At 36.6% G+C, this 21,217-nt stretch overlaps 1 protein-coding gene across 1 annotated transcript in view; it reads left to right on the top strand.

Annotated features, from left to right (window-relative positions):
• Positions 1–21,217, top strand: part of LOC131052397 (nuclear pore complex protein NUP88) — an 86,577-nt gene that overhangs the window by 41,195 nt on the left and 24,165 nt on the right. Inside the window, exons 5-6 of the mRNA XM_057987055.2 lie at positions 2,609–2,670; positions 3,142–3,376. Coding sequence (XP_057843038.2) covers positions 2,609–2,670; positions 3,142–3,376 — 297 coding nt within the window. The remainder of the gene's footprint in view (positions 1–2,608; positions 2,671–3,141; positions 3,377–21,217) is intronic.

Raw genomic sequence — 21,217 nt, 5'->3', positions numbered from 1 at the left:
CTTGTTGACCATCGTAATCGAGAACATGTTCTTAAGGAAGAAAGCTTTGCCTTTATTTGACTTCTAATGCAGATCCTTCAAGTGAGTCCAAATTTGTGCAACAGTCTTGCCAAACGACACTTCTAGAAGCATTTCATTGGTGACTGATAACTTGAGCAACATAACTGCTTCACGGTTACGTGCATCAAACTTGTCTTGGTCTTTGCTTGTTACTGTGGGATGAGCAGAATTACCTAGGACAAATAGTGAGCATCCTATGCTTCTAGGTATTGTAGTTTTTGCTATTGAACCTCTGAGTGCCTTTCAACATGATGTTGGGTAACGAAGCCATCCCTCTTGTTATCCAAAGACACGAAAATCGAGATCAGCTTCTTAAAAAACTTAGATTTTTGTTGATTAAAAATCAGCAAAAAAATTGAAACCTACGATTTGGTCCAAAATATCATCACAAAACTTGCTATAAGACAACACCATGATTTTGTGGAAAAATCGTCAAACCCTCAATACGATGCTGAAATCACACACGATTTTGTGAATTAATTGGCAAAAACCTTCATTTTGTGGAAATACGGTAAAAACTCACGACTTACAAAAAATCGTCAAAAAACAACTAAAGAAGAGCACGATTTTTAGGAAAAAAATCATGAAAAAAACCCACCATGACTTTTTGGAAAAAATCATACAAAAAATCCTGTGACTTTTTTGAAAATAAATCATGCAAAACCCTCCAAAAAATAGAAGTCTCAGCAAACCCTAGGCGTGCGAGAAAAACATCAACCAAGCCACGATTTTTAGAAAAAATAAATCGTCACAAAAAATCTTCTGAAAGGTCATGGGAAAAAGAGACTAGGTGTGCAAAAAAAAGAAGAGTCGTTGCGTAGAGAAATCACGAACCAGTTGTGTGGAACCCAGTCAAAAAACAAACTAGTCATATGGAAGAATATCATGTGTAAAGATAAATCACGTTGGAGAAGGCAGAAATGAACTTTGTCTGAACTTCACACAGGAAAAAGCCACTAAAAAAACATGCAAAACAACAAAACTTTCCTTGTGATATGTAGTGGACCAAATCTGCAATTTGCAGAGAAGAAACGCCTTCTGTGATTTTTAGAAACCCTTGAAAAAATAGGAAGAAACGCCTTCAAATTTTAATTTGAAAGAAAACACGATTTGTATTAAATCCTCCGCTGCGATTAGAGAAACCCATGAACCCGCAAATTTTTGTAGACAAATGGACAAAATTTTACTGTAAAAAATGTGCGTTTACAATTAAAAAAAGCCTTTGATTTCAAACCCATGATTTTTAATTAAAAAATCGATCAAAAATATCTTTGTATGAATGTAGTAAACTGTAAAAAAGTGATGATTTTTCATAAAAAAACCGTGTCAAAAAACTTCTGAAAATAAATCCAAGTAATGAAACCACAATTTTTTTTAATAAAAATTGGCCAAACAGTTAGCTCTGCTCTGATATGATAATTGATTAAATAATTACAAAGGAGACGAAAGCTCCTTAAATAAGCAATTAAAGAGGATCTTTCCATAATGGAAACGATTGAGAACTAAAGACATAACTGGAAGTTACTAAAACTAACTGACATACAAAATAGAATGTTACTAAGTAAACTACTTAAATAACTTAAATGACCATTATAAGCTAAATATTACAAAATTAGTTTAATAGTTATTTTGGATTTCTGCCAATGTTATTTAAAAAATATGGTTTTCATGCTTCAAATGAGAACGTACTGACATTTTTCAATCTACACTTAGCAGTTCCAATGTGGATGGCTTTTACAAATGTTTCACCCGTGGTAGCATTCCATTAACATGGTGTTGACAGTGGGTTCAAAACAGGAAAAACATGACAAAAACTCAGCAGATTCAAAAGAGATAAAATGCTAATAAGAATATGAAAAAAAAACTGCAATTGTTATTTCCTGCCAAATATAGTTCATAGAAAGAGAAGCAAAATTCAAACACAAGACATAAATAAACATTCAATGTTACCAATTACTGTCAAATTCTCAATAAGTATCACATTCTTAATCAATCATGGTGTACCCATTACAACTTAGTCGTAGAGTACAAAAAATGCTGCTTTCCATCTGGTGCAGCCCAAAACAATTTTTATTTTTTGCTTTATGAAACTAAGTGTGGGGATCTGGGGATGGCAGCTCCCAGCAGGATCAAGGGGCGGCACCCCTGCCACCAACTCCAAATTAAGGCCTCTGAGGCCATAGGGACCTTCATGGGGTATGCCATTTTTCATGATTTTATAGCCTTCAACCAAGCTCTAACATCTTTGAAAAATGCACTTTTAAGGGTAGGGTAGGGTTACATTTTTTTGACTGAAAACCCAGATAATGGTTTTCCCCAGCCAGCTGGTTTAAATTGGCACATCCCCAATGCTGGGCCGTGTTCAACTGCAGTTTTTTCCCTGTTATTTCTTCTATGGTTTCATCTCTTTATGAGTTTTATCTTTCTGTGCTATAGGAGAATTTTCATTAATGATTTTAGGACTTTGCAATCACTTTGTCATTCTTTAGAAGACTTCCATAGAATTTTATGTGTTTGAGCTCATGGTGCTTTTTAAAATTTGTTGCAGGTATTTATTCTTTTTAGCAATTGTTCTGTTTATGCTCTTTGTCCAGTGGTTCCTTTTGGAAGGTATGTTTCGTATTACACTTGTTCTGTATATGCTTAATGTTAACAATCTATATTTTAAATTCTAAGCTCCTCTTATTAGAAAGTACATACTAGGTTCTGATTATGCGTGGTCTCAGTTGGTAACTGCTTGCTATTTGTGCTTCAGTAGAAATGAAAAACTGTTTGATACCCTGCTATCTTTATGATGTGCAATTCATTCATTTATGACCCAGTTATCCTTGAAAAAGAATAATTGCCCCCTAGTGCATGTGAGGCACAAATATGTAGATTGCCTACATTTTTTAGCATTTGAAATGTAGTTGTAAGGTCTCTTGATGATCTCGGAATCAATGGGACCTTAGATTTTCTTATGATTTATTTCTTGATTGCTAAGATGTTTTATCTTTAAAGTTAAATAGTTTTAAGTTATTTGATAGGGCTTTTCTAAGTAAAACACATACTGACTTGCATTTTTCTTGTTCTATTTGGCAGTATTTATGTTAGTGCAGCTATAGAAGAGATTTATAAAGATGCTTGTGTGTCAGGATTTCATTCAAATTCGATTGGTTCTAAGGCTTCAAGCAATGCTAGTTTTGCTATTGCTTGGCTGGAAGCTGTGTTTCCTGAACTAGTTGACTTTTCAGATGATCTAGTAGCTGAAAGACTTAGATTACTGGGCCTGAAGGCTCGTGCCTATGTTCCATTTGATGCTTCTATTTCATTACAGGTATGGTTCTACTATAAATCTTGCAGCAGACTACCAAGGTCCTATATTGATAGTCTATTGTCTTCCATTTCTGAGTTGATTTATAACTGACTTTTTTGAGGATTTTGAAATTATAGGAAAGATTGTTTTTGGAAAAATTAAATGAAATGGTAGATCTGAAGTATTAAATTTCAAGGTGAAATCATATGTGAGAAGGGATTTTGATTATTAATGTATTAGTTATTTTTTCTCATACCTATGAAAGGGATTTTGCTCCTTTCTATGCTGGCCAACATAGCAACAGAAACATACTAATTGCATTTTCTTAAGATCTCAGTTCTAAACATTTTGCGAAAAAAAAAAATATTGACCAGGGATGGACACAGGTAATCACTAACACAGGAAGAGGATATTCAAAACAATTAATGTCTGTTTTGCATTTTGAAAGTAGTTTATTTTTGACAATGTTTTTTTTTTTTTCGGTCGGTAATATTGATTTTTTATTGATTAAACTATGAAAGTATTTGATTACAATTTTTGACATAATGTTTTTATAATTAAAAAAAGGTAAGAAACTCCACAGTTACACAAGAAGCATGGGTTCAACAAATGGGTGGTTGATATCCACCAAGAAGGTTCATAGAAGTAACAGACACTGTGGGACTAGGCCTCAGTCTCTAGCCTCATTACAACTTTATCTCATATCTAAAATAGGGAAATCATGCTTCATTATCAGTCTAATTATCCTCCATTGTCCTTGCATTAGCATCTTCATTAGAATGACCTTTATCGTTTCTCTCATAGCCCCATAATACTCCTAGAACTTTTGGCATGGGAATTTGTAAAGGTTCCAAATAATTTTGCTATCTTCTTGCATAACTTCATGAGCACTTTACGTCATAGAGAGCTTCCTAATGATTGGATAGGAATCAGACATTGTATCCTTTAATTTGTGGTAATATTCAAACAAACATCGTTAAAGGTCTTCACCAATGTGGTGATCTCCTCCAAGTGCTTATTGGTCCTTGTGAGTTGTGTGAACAATGAGATCATTCCTTTCTCGAATAGCTTTCATATCCACTCTAGACCTCTTGTTCTTACCATTACAATGGATCTTCTTACATTGGGATAGATTGGTTTACTCAGAAACAATCTTTTGATCTTTTTAATCACAAAGAAGCTATTTGCACATGAACCACATATTACTGTCCTTTTATTGGTCTCTCAAAAGAATCTATTTTCACACAAACCAAATATGAGTGTCAGTGTCCTTTTTATTGTTGTGATTTGATGAAGCTATAGACTTCCCAAACTCGCCCACTGTATGTCCTATATTTGGATTAAAGAAGAGTCTATTGAATGTCACCTTGAACTCATTGCCAACTAAAACATTTTTCATGCTGGCACCTTCCTAGGCAAAAAATGTATCTCCGTGCTATAATTCTTAGGGGTCAAAGCAAAAGCAAGGAGATGCAATGAGCTGGTCATTTTATTCCACTGCCCGATGATAAATTTTTCCACCTTGAATTTTATTTTGAAAGGTCTTGCTCCATTGATATTCTAGCCATGTTAAAACAAGTTTCTGGGATACGGATGGCAGGGGATGGGGGGATGCATTTTTAGGATGGATTTTGTAGGAGGCTATTTTATAGTGGATGGCTATTAAAAAATTAGGGAAATTTTAGAAGTATAGGAAATTTCAAACTTTCATATGATTTTTATTTTACTGTTCGTTTCTAGTTCCGGGCTCAGCCACATTTGATTCTCGGGGTGTGATCTTGTATCCACTCATCTTTTTTTGGCGAATAGGTGTACTATTATTTCCTAATTAATAGAATGCTGACATTTATTCATCAAAAAATATTTATATGATGATTGGTAAGCAATTGATCATATACATTATAGAACCTTAATACGTAAGTTTAGAGCTGAATTGAGATTTCATGAGTCAACACACAAATTAACAAAATTTTAATTGCTTTCTTTGTCAATGTGTATGTTTGTTAACCTATGTTAATAAAATTGAATGTACTTACCACTTGGAATGGTCAAATGTTTCATTGTTCATGTTCAAGTAGTATCTTATAATATTATATAAATAACTCAAGGTTTTGCAGTGCTCTTCTGATTTAAATGTTTGCATGACTGATACGACATTTTGATTGGACACCTTCTGCCTTTGCAATTGTCATATCTGGCTTAAGTTAGAGTTGGGGCAAATTTAATTTGAAAATATACTGGAGTTGTGTAATGTCCCCCAATTAAAAATGTGCAATATTTTATTTTCTGCTATTTCTTGAAAGGAAGTGAAACCAAACAGTAAGTACAAATTTTGATCACATTTTTTCAAAACCCTTAAATTTTTGATGTCAATCCTCATTTGCATTAAACAACATCAAACCTTGTTGATTTATGTCATAAAAGCCCTAGAGTGTTTAGATGAAGCCAATTCTGATTTAGGGTAGCAAAATAATTTTCCAATTTGATTTATTTGAACAGTATATAGTCACTGAAGACAATGAATCAGGATGTTGGAAAGTACTAATCAGAATTTATAAAATAATTGTGCACTCATAGAATACTGTACTCTACTGAAAGATGCAAGTCAGATCTAGATCAAACCCTTCAATGTTTGTAAATAGCAAATAGAGGTTGGTGAGTGAGGGATTAATGGTATGGCTGCTGCTTGGTGGTGTACGGCTGCCCATACAATGCTGGAAAAGGCTGTAATCAGCTGGAAATGGGGCCAAAACAGAAGTATATTGTCAAATGTAGCCTCTGAATGACAGTGCTAGGCTGTAACAATGATTTATCATCAACTTTACCCTTCCAAAGGATGGTTCTAGACTTGAAAAACATGTAGATTTGCTGATGACAAGTATGGTACATCAACTAATATTTCTAGACTTGGCCTCTAAATGATGTCACCCTAATTTATATGGATGTACATGTGGATTGTAGTGAATAATAGGTCTGGAAACATATGCAAAATGCCCAAATCTGACGGATATCCTCTTAGAAATGATGGTGCTTCACTCCAACAGGCTGGTTACTTATGCTGGATGACTGAAAAATGTAACGAACAGCTTGTGTGACTGATCTAATACCCTGAATGACTGAATTTCTCTCTTCCAATGTGGTACTCGGCTTGGGTTGACTGAAAAAACTCAGATCCAGCTCCTTTGCTACACAATGTCTCTCCAAAATTTTGAAAATCAATATAAGAATCCTCAAATAAGATATGGCAATAAAATACTGAAATTTGCTTGCAAACCCAAGTGGCCTATTTGCTGGAATCATAGCTTGAACTATAAAAAGTTAGCAACAACACTGTAGCAGCACCTTGGCAAACTGAAAACGTCTTCAAACCCTCAACAAATCAGTGCAGTTGCGATGTCTAGATGGAATTGTCCAAGATTGGAAACAAAGGTTTTCATCTTTGATCCCAAGATTTGAAATCCAAGGGGTTTTCATCTTCTAGATCTTGAACAAACCATTGTTTTTTGTCCTTGGATGCCCTAGATTGAACAAACTTTTCAAACCTGAAAATTGGATGCAGAAAGGATAACTTGAATGATGAAAATAAGCTAGGCACCTGCTTGATATACTTTTCCAAACTGGGTTCTTGGATTTAAATTTCCATCCAAGTAAAAAATACTTTTTATTTGAATACTAGTGTTTAAAAATACCTTTTGTTTTTATTTTAACAATATTATTAAGCTGCCCCTACACGAGTAGCGGAGTTGGCTTGGGCCATGGGTTTGCTCCCAATTGGTCTTGGGCTCGACTCCGAGGCACGGGTTCGCCTGATGCATGTGGCTTGCGGGTGGCTGCATGCATCCCTAGAGGACTAGTCTTGCCTCAGCTTGCCCCTGCTTGGCCGCAACTTGGCAGTAAATAAGACCAAGGTAAGGCGGGTTGGGCGCTTGGCTGGGTCACGGGGATACCTCTAGAGTAAAATAAATTAAAATTAGAAACTACCTGGCCCAACATAAAATAATATTATTAATTATTTAAGTCTAGAAAAGGGGACATGACAAATTTGAAAATGTTTTGTACATGGTATTGGCCTTGAATTCAAGTTTATTAAATTGCACTTAAAAATGTTTTACACATTATCATAAGTAATTTGTATGCGTCAAACATTTGGATTGTGTTTTCATAGAGTACTAAAATTTTCCAGTTACATGGTGCACATTAATGAATTGATCATCAGTGGTCCACTAAAGAGTAGTTTTCTTCACATCGCTGATGACTCTTGTGTCATGCCCTGCCTAAGGTTGATACAAATCGCAGCCATAAAACTCAGGTAAGCAGGGCTGACTGAAAAAAGGGATAATATAATAAAAATATAATATAATCACAGGCCGACCTTCCTCTAATAACAACATATTCAATAAATTAGCATTTCCTATTAACCAACCCCAGTTTAAAATAAACATTGAAATAAATTAAATTTGGCACCAATGTTTAGGTTAATAAAGAGGCCGACCACCCTTCTTGGTATATACGCCCATTTTGGGCAAAGTAATTAATAATTAATTAACAACTCTTAATTCCTGGCCGACTTGCACTTGAAGCAAGGCAACCGTTAGGTGAAAGGGTACATTGGTTGGTATAAAATAAAGGTCTTTTAGAATCGTCCAAAGCAAGAAAATAGGACATCTTATCAATCAAGCAATCGAAGAAGAGCAGAAATACTCATACATTAAACAAGATCAAGGATGGCAATCAGAACGGAAAACATTAAATGTAATCTACACTCATTTTAAAGGAAACAGTTAGATTAAATCATCAGCACTCATATACAGCAATCTGGCATCCTAATCATCTTTGTGGTATGCAGCATGATAATGTTTTTATGCATAATTCCTCACATATCGATATAGGCAATAATATGTATGCCATATGATAATATATTTAATACATAACCTCTCATATAGTAGATATAGGCGATAATGTGCAATATCTAGATTCCTAGTCTGTTGCTGCAATCAATCATGACAAGGTGAGTAAGGGAGTGCAAGGAGGGAGAGCAGAGACGAAACCTCCTTCAAAGTAGGCCACCCCATGCTGGATGTCCAAAGTGCCAGCCACTTGGGGCCAAGGGGTGCAAAGTCACGCTCTTAGGCTTAGATGTGATGTTCTGGGTGCCCTATTGCGGCTTCCTCTCCAACCTCTATGATGATTGATTGAGGACACACACTTACATGTGGGTTAATGAAGTGGCACAAATAGGGAAGGCAAAAACATGCTTCTTCACTAAGTAGGCCACCCCATGTTGGATGTCCAATGTGCCTTCCACTTGGGGCCAAGGGGTGCAAAGTCATGCCTGTGGGCTTAGATGAGGGATATTCTAGGCGACCTAGTGTGTTTCCCTCATTCAACCCTACAATATGGTTGATTGCTATATTTAAGTATGTTGCCTATTTATTAAGTTTAATATAATTTAATGTTATTACAAATAATCATTAATACAATTATTTGTTATTAAACCCTAAACCTATGAAATAAAGTAGTCTAATGAATTGTCTAACATGATTAAAGGACCTAAACCATGATTTATCTTGCTTAAAGTTTTTGTTAATAGGTAAAGTTATAACTTTCACTATTATACATTTCTTACTTAATGAAGCTTGTGATTTGTGGGCATGATTTAGGGCAATCCCGAAAGGGGACATTACAATTGGTATTAGAGCGTTGATCCTGCTAGCCTGTAGGGAAATAATAAACTTGGCTTAAAAATAATAGTTCAAGCTTCAAAGTCTATAATGATCATATAAAATGATAGTGCTATATGTTTTTTTAAAAAGTGACAGTCACACCATTTTTTTAGCAGCGACTGACATACTTCCTAAGAATCAATTGTACTTGGTCTCTTGTATTGTATAGTGACAAGAAAGAGAGCCAAATGATTCATGACCTGGCAGTATTGTTCCCTATTGAAGAGGTAGGTGATCTCTAGGTTGAATATGGAGTGTATGAAGCAAAGTTACAAGACTCGGACTCGGACTCGGTGCCCAGACTTGGCTGAAACTCGGCAAATCGAAAAACCCAAGAAATTCAAAGATATTTAACGATTTTAAACTTCTTTCATGCATTTTTTAATAAATAAACATTAAAGACACAATAATCTCATCAAATAGAAGTACATACACAAGTTTACATTGATCACATAAGTATAAATAATAAATGCAAATTTTAGGCTTGCGCTAACGGAAATAAGCCAAAATAAATAACACATTAGAAATATAGATAGTGTCAAATGTCTATAAAATTCATGGAATATGAAATCCATGTCATCAAAAGTTCAAAACATATATCAAATTCAACATAAAAGCTAGAGCCTAGAAGTCTAAGGCTCAGAGGAGCCAATATCAGTTGACTCCGCAATTGTCCTACGTGTGTGCCTAAGATAGGTTCTGGAACGTTATTTTTGTCTCATTACACTTTTAGAAGTTATTTTTGACATTTGGTGGGATCTCCAAACTTCTTGGAGTAGTCTATTTTTAGTAATTCACAGTTGGTTTCAATCATCATTACAACGGTGTGATCGGAGTTTGATTTTGATGTTGTTTAATTGCATTCTGCAACTCGAGTAGAATAATTTAAATATTTCATTAAGTTCCTAATGTTATATTATTAAACTTGCAACTTAAGTGTAATATCTTTCTAAAAAGGTATAAAGTGACCTCAAAAGTGGATGTCTAGAACACAGGGGGAATTAAGTGTAATATCTTTTTAAAAAGGTATAAAAGGATAGACATTTTATTTTTTAAAACTATTGATATTAAATTAGTAGTAGATATATGTGAATAATTAATAGATATTATTATTTGTATTGATATTAAATATTGATACCTTGATATTAAAACATGTTAACCTTTTGTTCCATTTAAAACAAAGTTATTTTTTTTTTCACTTTTTAGTTGCTGCCTGGGCGGCAGAGTCTAGCCCACGGGGCTCGGCGAGTCTACCGATTTTGCCAAAACTCAGCTAGAATTGGCCAAGTCCAAGTCCAGAGGCCATTGGCCTCGGCAAGGCGACCCACCTCAGGACTCGGTGAGTCTTGCCCAGACTTGCAAAGTCTTGTAACTATGGCATGAAGTAATGAAAAGGGAGTAATGTGTTGTTTACAAATTTGTTGAGACAAGGGTAGTGGGTGTGCAGAGAAGTATAGGAAGTATTCCCTTATGAATAACCATGAAAACTATGAGACATGAATACACCTCACAGACCCTATACATACCAAGGAATGGTGGGTAGTAACAAAATGTAGTGACAACCTTATGAAGGTACATATAAATAACATACAATAAGCTTGCGATTCACTGTAAATGGCACTGGCAAGATCCACTAGTAACTCAATAGAGGAGGTTATTGAACATATCAATAATGGCATAGAAACAAGAGTAGTTTGACTATGACATACATAATACAAGTTTATGGAAGGTTCATTGACAAGGTTTTTGTGTTCCTTCAAATTATGTCCAACACAATACTCTTATCTTAGGATACTAATGCATCTTTGGGCTTCTGCTATTTCCATCTAAACAAATTGACATCATTTTTTTTGATATTAAGAATATAATGTCACAATGTAAATCTATGAAGCCAAACTATTAGGAGAAGTCCAAGATGAGTTAATAAGGAGCTTTGGGTGTTGCTACATCCTTATTTCTTTAAGATCTGGAAACAATTTATCCAACCGATAAGAAATGATCTTGGCAGTAAAACTAGAAATATGTCAGCTTGAAATCTCTCCATAGAAACCTTAAGGTTCCTCTGACAAATGAAGGGAAAACATCGTCATACATTACATGGACGTGTGTCATGCTTCTAATCCTCATCTTAATATACCAGTGTTACCCAGGGATGTGTTTCCGGCATAATTTTGACCCGTCTCGAAAATGGGGACGTCTTGGAAACTCGGAAAATTTTGGAAACCCGTACTCTGGCTGTCCCATAAAATTAATGATTGAATTTTGATTATTTGTTTGACTTCCACTCTCATGCAAACTCTCAATTTAAATTATTTAACACAAACGTTGTAAGTTAAGATTTTATAATGTAGATAAGCATGCTTTATCCATGTTTTTATACAAATATTTAAAATTTCCCTATATATTTAAAATTTTCCCTATTTTTTATATAGCTGCCCCTATTGCCGTCCCCTGCCGTCCCCTACTCTGGGAAAAAAATTCCGTTTTGGAAACCCGTTTCCCCATCCCCCTGTCCTAGAAACTCGGGATAACATAGTAATATACATAATTTTCCTCTTCTTACCTTACCTCAAGGAAATAAATCAAAGCAATTTCTTGATAGACGCAAAAATTGAATTTTTGATTGATCATCCCTCAATTGATTCCAAACTATGCTATTATCAGATAAGTGAAAACTTACCTTGAGCCATGGATCTTACAAATTCTCAACTCTTGTTCACATTATTGAGAATTATTGGGACACTCCACTTGGAAGTAAAGACCAAAACATATCTTGGTTTAAATTTGCCAGTTAAGTTAATATCATAGTTGCGCAACAAAAACTATTTATATCTCATGGGGGATCTAAGGATGATAGATCTCCAAGGGTTAGTTTAGGGACCCTCACATTGAAAGAGTTGGATAAAATTGACATTGCTTGAGGACAAGCAATCTTGGGAAGGTGGATTGTCATGCCCTGCCTAAGGTTAATACAAATCACAGCCATAAACTTAGGTAAGTAGGGCCGACCAATAATAAGGATAATAAAATAAAAATAAAATATAATCACAGGCTAACCTCCCTTTAATAATGGCATATTCAATAGATTAGCATTTCCTATGGGCCCACCCCAGTTTGAAATAGACTTTGAAATAAATTAAAGGTGGTGCCAATGTTTAGGTTAATAGAGAGGCTGACCGCCCTTCTTAGTATATATGGCCTTTTTTGGCAAAGTAATTAATAATTAATTAACAAATCTTAATTCTTGGGCATCTTGCACTTGAAGCAAGGCAATCGTAGGTGAAAGGGCACATTGGATGGTATAAAAGAAAGGTCTTTGAGAATTGACAAAGGAAAGAAAATAGGACATCTTATCAATCAAGCAATCGAAGAAAATCAAGGATGGCAATCAGAACAAAAAACATTATATGTAATCTACACTCATCTAAAAGGAAACAATTAGATAAAATCATCAGCAATCATATATAGCAATTTGATATCCTAATCATCTTTGTGGTATGCAACATGATAATATTTTTATGCATAATTCCTCACATAGACATATAAGCAATAATATATATGGAACATGATAATATATTTGATACATGACTTCTCATATATTAGATATAGGCAATAATGTGTAATATTTAGATTCCTAGTCTATTGCTACAGTTCATCATGACAAGGTTAGTAAGAACTGCAAGGAGGGAGAGTAGAGACGTGTTGATGTGTTTTTTAGCACAATCAAACACAGAATAAAATACCAAAAGTATTCTATCCTCTCTTGATCAAAATCTTCTTGGATGCTAAATGATGTGATCAACCAAGATGACTCCAAGGTTTCTATAGTCAGGTCATGACGTGTGCATAGCTCAATTGGTTGATGTGATTGCTGGTAATCCAAGGGGACTTACATCGAATACTTGAATGCTTGAATTGCTGGAACTTAGATTCTAACTACTTGCTTGTAAAATCCCTTACTGGGACTTGATTGCAAATGACTAGTTTGTATAGGAATATTTTATTGCTTAACCATTTGATCATGGAAAAGCCTATGCATTTATTTAATGATATAACCAGTGCAACATTAATCATATGAATTTATTAAATGATATAACCAGTGCAGCATCAAATCATATTTCAAGTTTATTGATATTCCTAATAATTATTGAAGATACATTCTCAGTACTTATCATCACAGAATGGGCACCTGTAATTCAGCTGTGGCTGTCTGTGTCGACATGCAGCTAATTGTCTTTGAGGAAGTTTCAGTTCTCACCGTGAGGCATATTAATGGCGACCTTCCACATCAACGGTTTCGGAATGAAGATCACGACATTTGAGACCCCATCCAGTTTTGCTAGACAAGTCACGATCCTCCACAAATTATTGCGTTTTTGCAGTGGCGTTTATGCACACACCCGATATTGGGTTTTTGGGATTTTATGGAGACTGCGAATGCAGTTTAGGGTTCATTTGAAACTCTCGGCTATTTTCGGGCTAACCTTGCTGGATATATGTATATTATATTACACGGAATGATATTGCCTTCCGTAACGCTTCTGCGTGTTAACTGCGGCACCATGCGAATGCCCGAAAACGGTTCTTCTCGCCACGAGATATAAATGCTATGTCGTCCCGTTCTCTGCAGCCGACACTCACTTCCCAAACTCGAGCAATAGAAATACGCGAGTATATTTGCAACTCACGTCAATGCTAGGCACGATAGAATGCACCAACACGATCCCAATACTCTACTCACACAGTCTCGACTCCACCAATAGGCTAGTATTATTGACGAAAGGTGTATTACCAATTTGGTTCCAGACGCACTGTTTTATTTCTTCTTCCAGGCATGCCTTCCAAAGCTTCCGCCATGTCCCTTTATTCATCGATGAAGTAGTTCCCGGAACTACTTTTATTTATTAAGAGATAACCATATTAATTACTTCTATTAATCCTCAATTGAGAATATTAATATAAAAAAGTAATTAATATAATGACATATATATTATATTCATTTGGGTTCATTTGGGGGACATTACAGTCTCCCCTGCTCAATGTTGCTTGCCCACAAGCAACTGCAGTCTAGGATGTTGAAGAACTTGCTCATTTTCCCAAGTAGCATCATCCAATGGTAAACTCTGCCACTTAATAAGATATTCTCTGATTGTCCTATTCCGCAAATGCCGGTCTCGAGTGTCCAGAATCACTTCGGGTATCATTTCTAATTTGCCTTCTTCATTCAGTGGTGGTGGGTTTTTTGATACTGTCACCTGCTGACCCAAAGCCTTTTTGAGACATGAAACATGAGATACGTTATGTATTCTGCTTCCTTCAGGTAATTTCAACTCATATGCTACTGCGCCAACTTTCCGAATCACCGGGTATGGCCTATAAAATCGAGGCTTCAATTTTTCGGCCCCGCTCCGCTTGAGGGATGACTGCCTATAGGGTTGAAGTCTGAGGTACACCAATTCCCCAGTTTCAAAATGACGTTCAATCCGCTTCTTGTCTGCATAAAGTTTCTATTGATTTCGGGCACACTGCAAATTTTCCTTAAGTGCTTTCAATATATCTTGACTTTCCTGAAGCATGTCATGAGATTTGGGAACATTACTCTGATCAAAGACTAGATCAATAAAGGAAGACACATCATACCCATATAGCGCTTTGAAAGGAGTCATACCGATAGATATATGATATGTAGTATTATAGCAATATTCACCCAAATATAGCCAACGGATCCATGCTTTCTAATGACCAGACACATAATTACGTAGATAACCCTCAATCCACTTGTTTACTATTTCAGTCTGTCCATCGGTTGCGGATGATAACTCGTACTGTGATTTAACTCAGTACCTGTCAATTTGAAAAGTCCTCCCCAAAATATACTCAAAAACCTGCTATCTCGGTCACTGATGATATTTTTTGGTAAACCATGTAAACGAAAACCTCTCGAAAAAATAGTTCTGCGAGCTGAATAGCTGTGAATTCTGTAATGATAGGTAAAAGTGTGCAAATTTAGTTAATCTATCAACCACAACAAAAATGCAATCCTTACCTTGAGAGCGTGGTAAGCCTGTAATGAAATCCATAGATATACTTTCCCATTTATGTTCTAGTATAGGCAAAGACTGCAATAGACTTGCAGGATAAGTATGCTCCGCTTTATTTTGTTGACAAGTGATGCATTCTTTAACATAACGAAGGACATCATTCTTAAGTCCTTTCCAGGTGAATCTTTCCCTTATCTGCCGATAAGTTTTGAAGTAATCGGGATGCCCTGCTAAAGGAACATCATGCACTGATTGGAGAATTTTCTCTTTCAACTTTGATCTTGGAATCAAATAAATCCTATCTTTGTAATAGATAATATCATTAACAACTTTATAATTGTCATCTTGTATATTACCATCTAGCAAATTACATGCAAAAGAATCCTTTGAATATTCAACTAGCAATAAAGATTTCTAATCAGCTGTTACTACAGAAATTGCATTGATTTCAGGCCTTCTAGATAGAGCGTCTGCAACAACATTATTTTTACCCCTTACATATTCAATCTCAAAATCATAAGCTTGGATTTTACTGATCCATTTCTGTTGCCTGTCATTTAAATCTTTTTGTCCCAAGAAATATCTCAGACTGTTATGGTCAGTTTTCACTACAAATCTGCTACCAACTAAATATTGTCTAAATTTGGATAGTGCATGCATGATTGCCAACATTTCTTTATCATAGATGGAATACAATTTCTCAATTTTATTAAGTTTCTTGCTTTCATAAACTATAGGATGTTTGTTTTGCATTAAAACTGCCCCTATGCCATCACCAGAAGCATCACATTCCAACACAAAAGGCTGATTAAAATCTGGAAGGGCAAGTACTGGACAAGAACTCATTACCTCTTTAAGTTTCTCAAATACCTATTGAGCTTCCTCAGTCCATCTGAATGCCCCCTTTTTGGTAAGATTTGTCAAGGGTGCCCCAAGCTGTGAAAAACCTTTGACAAACCTCCTGTAATAACTGCATAAACCAAAGAATCCCCTTAATTCTGTAAGGTTCCGGTTTGCTTAAGTTGAGTCAGATCCTTAAGGTGTAATTCACGGTCTTTAGAATCAAACCTATCAATAAGTTTCTCAGTAAACTCAACATAAGTGCCTATCAAGTTATGACCCAAGGTTATTTGTCCGTGATGCCACCATTCATGTGCTACACCGTCGAGATGTAACGCAGCATATTTAATTGCCTCTTCTTCCAACATAGGGTTTAATTGGAAATATGTATCTAATTTTTGCACCCAAGCCCGAGCAGTTGTCTTACTTTAACCATCAAAATAAGGAATGGACATTTTCCCAATTTTTCTTTGTAATTCACTGTTATTTCCTCGCTGTCCTCTTGGCCTATGTTTCATTCTGACATCTGAATATTCTCTAAGGTCATTGATGATTTGAATTCTTCACCGGAACCTAACCAGTCCTGATGTATTTCTTCTTGTATTTCTCTTATTGTAGGTTCATTTTCAGGTGGCTGGTTTCTAGTAGTAAATGTAGGCATAAATGGTCTAGTTGTTCATGTTCTTTCTGGCTGATTATTAACTGACTGTTCATCTCTACCCCCATTGTTTCCCCCATTATTTGGATGTTGATTATTCTGTCTTCCATTATTTTGATGCTGATTTATATTATTGGCCATAAACTGGGTCATCAAATTGGTCATTTTGTTAACGTTATTCTGCATATCTTGCTGACTTCTGATTAGTGCAGCCAATAAATCCCTATTGTTATCTGGGTCTCTGTTGTGACGTATTCACACATCGCCCCATTGCAAATGGGGACCCCTACTTTTTTTGCTTTCTGGGGTTTGCTTTCTAGGTGTTTAGGGTTTGTCTGTTAGCCTTTGCATTTTGAGTGTCATCAGGGGATCAATAGGATGGTAGGCTTTGCTTGAGCCAGGGGAGTCAGCAGGTGCTCCAGGTTAGGGTTTCTTTGCGAGTCTTCCTTAGGGCCTGGTTTTGCTCTTGTTGCTAATTGTGTCTTGCTTTGTGAGTGGGTATCATTCTTGAAGGTCCGAGCTAGGTCAAGTTGGTGAGTGATGAAGTCTGGAATGTCATCCTGATCTTCAAATGCCCTGAAATTTGGCTAAGTCTGGAATGCCCTGATCTTGAAATTTGGCTAAGTCTGGAATGTCCCGATCCTGAAATTTGACTAAGTCTGGAAAACTGAAGAATCCTCCAAAAACTAGATTTTGCAATATAACTCTTGGAGGTCTGAAACCACTCTCAAACATCCTGAAAGTATATATGGAATATAACTTAAAGTATTCACTTATACTTAAATGTTATATTCCATAAAATGATCCTGACGGAGAGTCCAAAATGTCAAATTTCGCTCCTGACCCTTCCAAAGGGTCCAAAGCGAAATTCTCCATAAGACATTCTACTTTGACCAAAACCTAGAACTAATGCATTCCTAGGCTTGAATGAAGGCAAAAGCACTTGTTTGAATGAAGAAATGCGAAAAAATGAAGTCAGGATCATGGCGTAAGGTGAATTTCGCTCCTGACCCTTCCAATGGGTCCATAGCGAAATTCATACTTCCTCTATTTTTCTCCTTAGCTTGACCAAGTTTGTAGACTTTTGAGGCATAATTGAGAAGGTTTGATGCAACTTTGCCTTGGAGAGGAGATTTTAGACCCTGGGATGATGGATTCTGGCTTGGGAGAGGAATTTCGCTCCTGACCCTTCTAAAGGGTCTAGAGCGAAAATCCTTATAACTCTCATTTTCCTTCCTTGTTTTGGATGGGCGTTGGTTTATTAGGCTTTGTGTGTGAGTCTTGATGTGTTCTTGCCTTGAGAAGTGTTTTGAAAAGTGAGGATCTTGTCCAAAATAGGAATTTCACTCCTGACCCTTCCAAAGGGTCCAGAGCGAAATTCTTCATAAGCCTCATTTGCTCCCTTGTTTTGGATACCAACCTTGTTCCATGGGCGAATTTGGGAAGGAAATAACATGTCTCTGCCTTTTGAGGTGATGGAGCGTAGAAATGTGAAGGATTTTGGCCAAGATTAGGAATTTCGCTCCTGACCCTTTCAAAGGGCCCAGAGCGAAATTCACTATAATCCTCATTTGCTACCTTGAATGAGCTTAAAACCTGGTTCTTCAAGTGGAAAACAATCTATATTTGCCTCTAGGAGAAGATTGAAGTTTGAAAAATGAGCAATTAAAGCCTAAATCAAGATTTTCACTCCTGACCCTTCCAAAGGGTCCAGAGCGAAAATCAACCTAAGACTCATTCTTGCCTTATTTGACCAAATTTTGATTTTGCAAGGCATTTTGAAAGGGAAGAGTAGACATGTTTGGATGTTGGAAATGTTTGAAAGCTTTGAAAAAATGAAGGATTCTAGCCAAGAAGGTGAATTTCGCTCCTGACCCTTCCAAAGGGTCCAGAGCGAAATTCCTTGCAAGCCTATTCTTTTGACCTTGTTTTGGCTTAAGACCTTATCCCTTGGGTGAGGGATGATGTTTAGTTACCTCTCGAGGTGATTTTGAGTTGGAAATCAGGAAGAATCAAGCCCAAATCATGATTTTCGCTCCTGACCCTTCCAAAGGGTCCAGGGCGAAATTCCTTATAAACCTACCTTTTGACCTTTCTTGGACATGGATTCTTATTCCTAGGGTAATGGAGGATGAAATCCTACCTTGCAAAGAAGTTTCAAGTTTAGAAAATGATGATTTTGGGTCAAAATTGAAAATTTCGCTCCTGACCCTTCCAAAGGGTCCAGAGCAAATTTTGTCAAAACTTCTTTTGGCTATCAAATTTTTGCTAGGTCAAGTGTGGGATAAGGCAAAGTCAAGAGGAAGTTGCCCTTAAGAGTGACTTTAGGTTGCTAGAGACCATGAAAGATGAAGGAATTGAGCCTAGAGGTGATTTTCGCTCCTGACCCTTCCAGAGGGTCCAGAGCGAAAATCCTTGAAAACATCTTTTTTCCAAATTTTGAGCAAGGCCAAGCTTGGACAAGGGTGTGAGAAGGTATTTGGATTGACTTAGAGTAGATTTTGATTACCAAGAATTTAATGAAAATTTCGCTCCTGACCCTTCCAAAGGGTCTAGAGCGAATCTCTAAAATTCCCCTTTTTTCCTTGCAATTCAAGACAAGATTTTGGTTTTTATACCCTGGAAAGGAGAGAGACAAGATGTTCTATGCCTTGGAGGTGATTTGAAGTTGAAAGGGTGGCAAAATAGCCCTAAAACAAGATTTTCGCTCCTGACCCTTCCAAAGGGTCCAGAGCGAAAATCCTAAAATCTACCTATTCCTTTCAAATTTATGCTAAGCTATGCCTAGACCAAGGTAAAAGATGCCCTTGTGATTACCCTTAAGTCGATGGTTGTCTCCAGAAGTGATGATTTTAGGCCAGAAGAGGAAATTCGCTCCTGACCCTTCCGAAGGGTCTAGGGCGAAAATCCTTCAATCACTGATTTTGCCTTGCAAAATCAAGATAAACTTGGGTTGGATGAGAGAAGAAAAGTGTTTCCTTGCCTTGTGAGGTGGATTGAAGTTGAAATGATGAAAAAATGAGCTACAAACAAGAAATTCGCTCTTGACCCTTCCAAAGGGTCCAGAGCGAAAAACACTAAAACCATCCTTTTCTCCAAATTTTGTGCTAAGTCAGGTTTGGACTAGGGTGAGAAAAGCTATTTGGAATGCCTTGGAAAGATGTTTAACCTTCAAAAATGTGAATTTTGAGCTAAAGTTGGAATTTCGCTCTTGACCCTTCCAAAGGGTCCAAGGCGAAATTCTTATAGGGTTTGTTCCTGGAGAAAGTCTCGGGCAAGTTTCCTGTTAACATCTTTTGTTGATGATTTAAGTTGAAAATGCTATGTTGAAATGAATTTATCATGTGTCCTTGATCAGCTTTTGGTTTGTTTTGGCAGATGAAAGAAGACCAGGCCAGGACAAGGACGACCTTCTCCAGCCCAACATCAACGAGGACGACCTTCTCCAGCCCAGCCTCATCAAGGACGACCTCTTCCAGTCCAACATTTGAAGGAAAGACAAGGTGGCATCCCAGTCATCACTCCTCCAGTCGGGTTGGTCCACCTCAGCGTGTCCAGATTCAATGTACCTGACTCATCAAAGATAACACAAACTTCGATGTACCTACCCCGGTTATCCATTGGTCGAATATTTCAGAGAAGACATGTGTCCAAATAATGCAATTATTTCATTGGCCAAAATTGAGTTTGTTGTAACAAACCCTAATTAGGGTTTTCATTGTAAAATCTCGGCCATTGATCTCAAATTGATCTAAGCCATTGAATTGTATTGTGGGCACTATATAAGCCCTGGCTCTTCATTTGTAAAGGCTAATAGTTAGTCATTAATAGCTAATAGTTAATAGTTAGTAATAGAGGCTAGAATAGTAGAATAACAATTAGAGTAGATTAAGAAGAGAAGGCAAGACATTGTTGCCTTAATTGTAAAGACTTCTTTTCATTGAAGATATGGTGGAATATGTTGTTTCTTTGCAATGTGCATGGTCTCTTGTTGAATCTTCATTTTTGATGATAGATGATTAGGTTGAGTGAAGAAAATTGTTGAATGCACTTGTGTAGAATCTGTCTAGTCCATACCACTAGCCTCTTACTGATGGTAAGTGCGCCCTACGTGGTCAACTGGCATAAAATGAGCTTAACCTTAAGTCGTTACACGTCTATTGTTCATGCATTATCTTGAATGGTGATCATTGTTAGATGGTGTACGATTTGAACGTATTGGAAGCATCCCTTAGAAGATCGCACTGAGTTGGTGTTGAATTGTTCAACCTGATGGTGAGACCCAGCCCAGTAGGACTCCACCTAGTCATTCATCCATCTTCTCGCATTCTAGATAGTAGAGTAGACTTCTTGAACCCTGCATCTTTTGCCATTTGTTTGTCTTCCAGTTAGTGAATAGAACTTGTGATTCCAGCAAATTAGACGTTCAGGTCATCGAGTGTAAGTCCCCTTGTGATTCCAGCAAAATCACATTATACCGCGAAGAGCTTATCCACACGTAGAGATCCTACATAACAGAACCTTGGAGTTACTCTGATTGATCCTTCGGCGAGATCTTCAGTAGTCAGGAACTTTGTTCAAGAGAGGATAAGATACTTAG

This window comes from Cryptomeria japonica, chromosome 8 (genome assembly GCF_030272615.1).
Source record: "Cryptomeria japonica chromosome 8, Sugi_1.0, whole genome shotgun sequence".
In the NCBI taxonomy this organism is placed as follows: domain Eukaryota; kingdom Viridiplantae; phylum Streptophyta; class Pinopsida; order Cupressales; family Cupressaceae; genus Cryptomeria; species Cryptomeria japonica.
The sequence above is the reverse complement of the archived record's forward strand: the minus strand, read 5'-3'. Positions and strand labels throughout refer to the sequence as shown.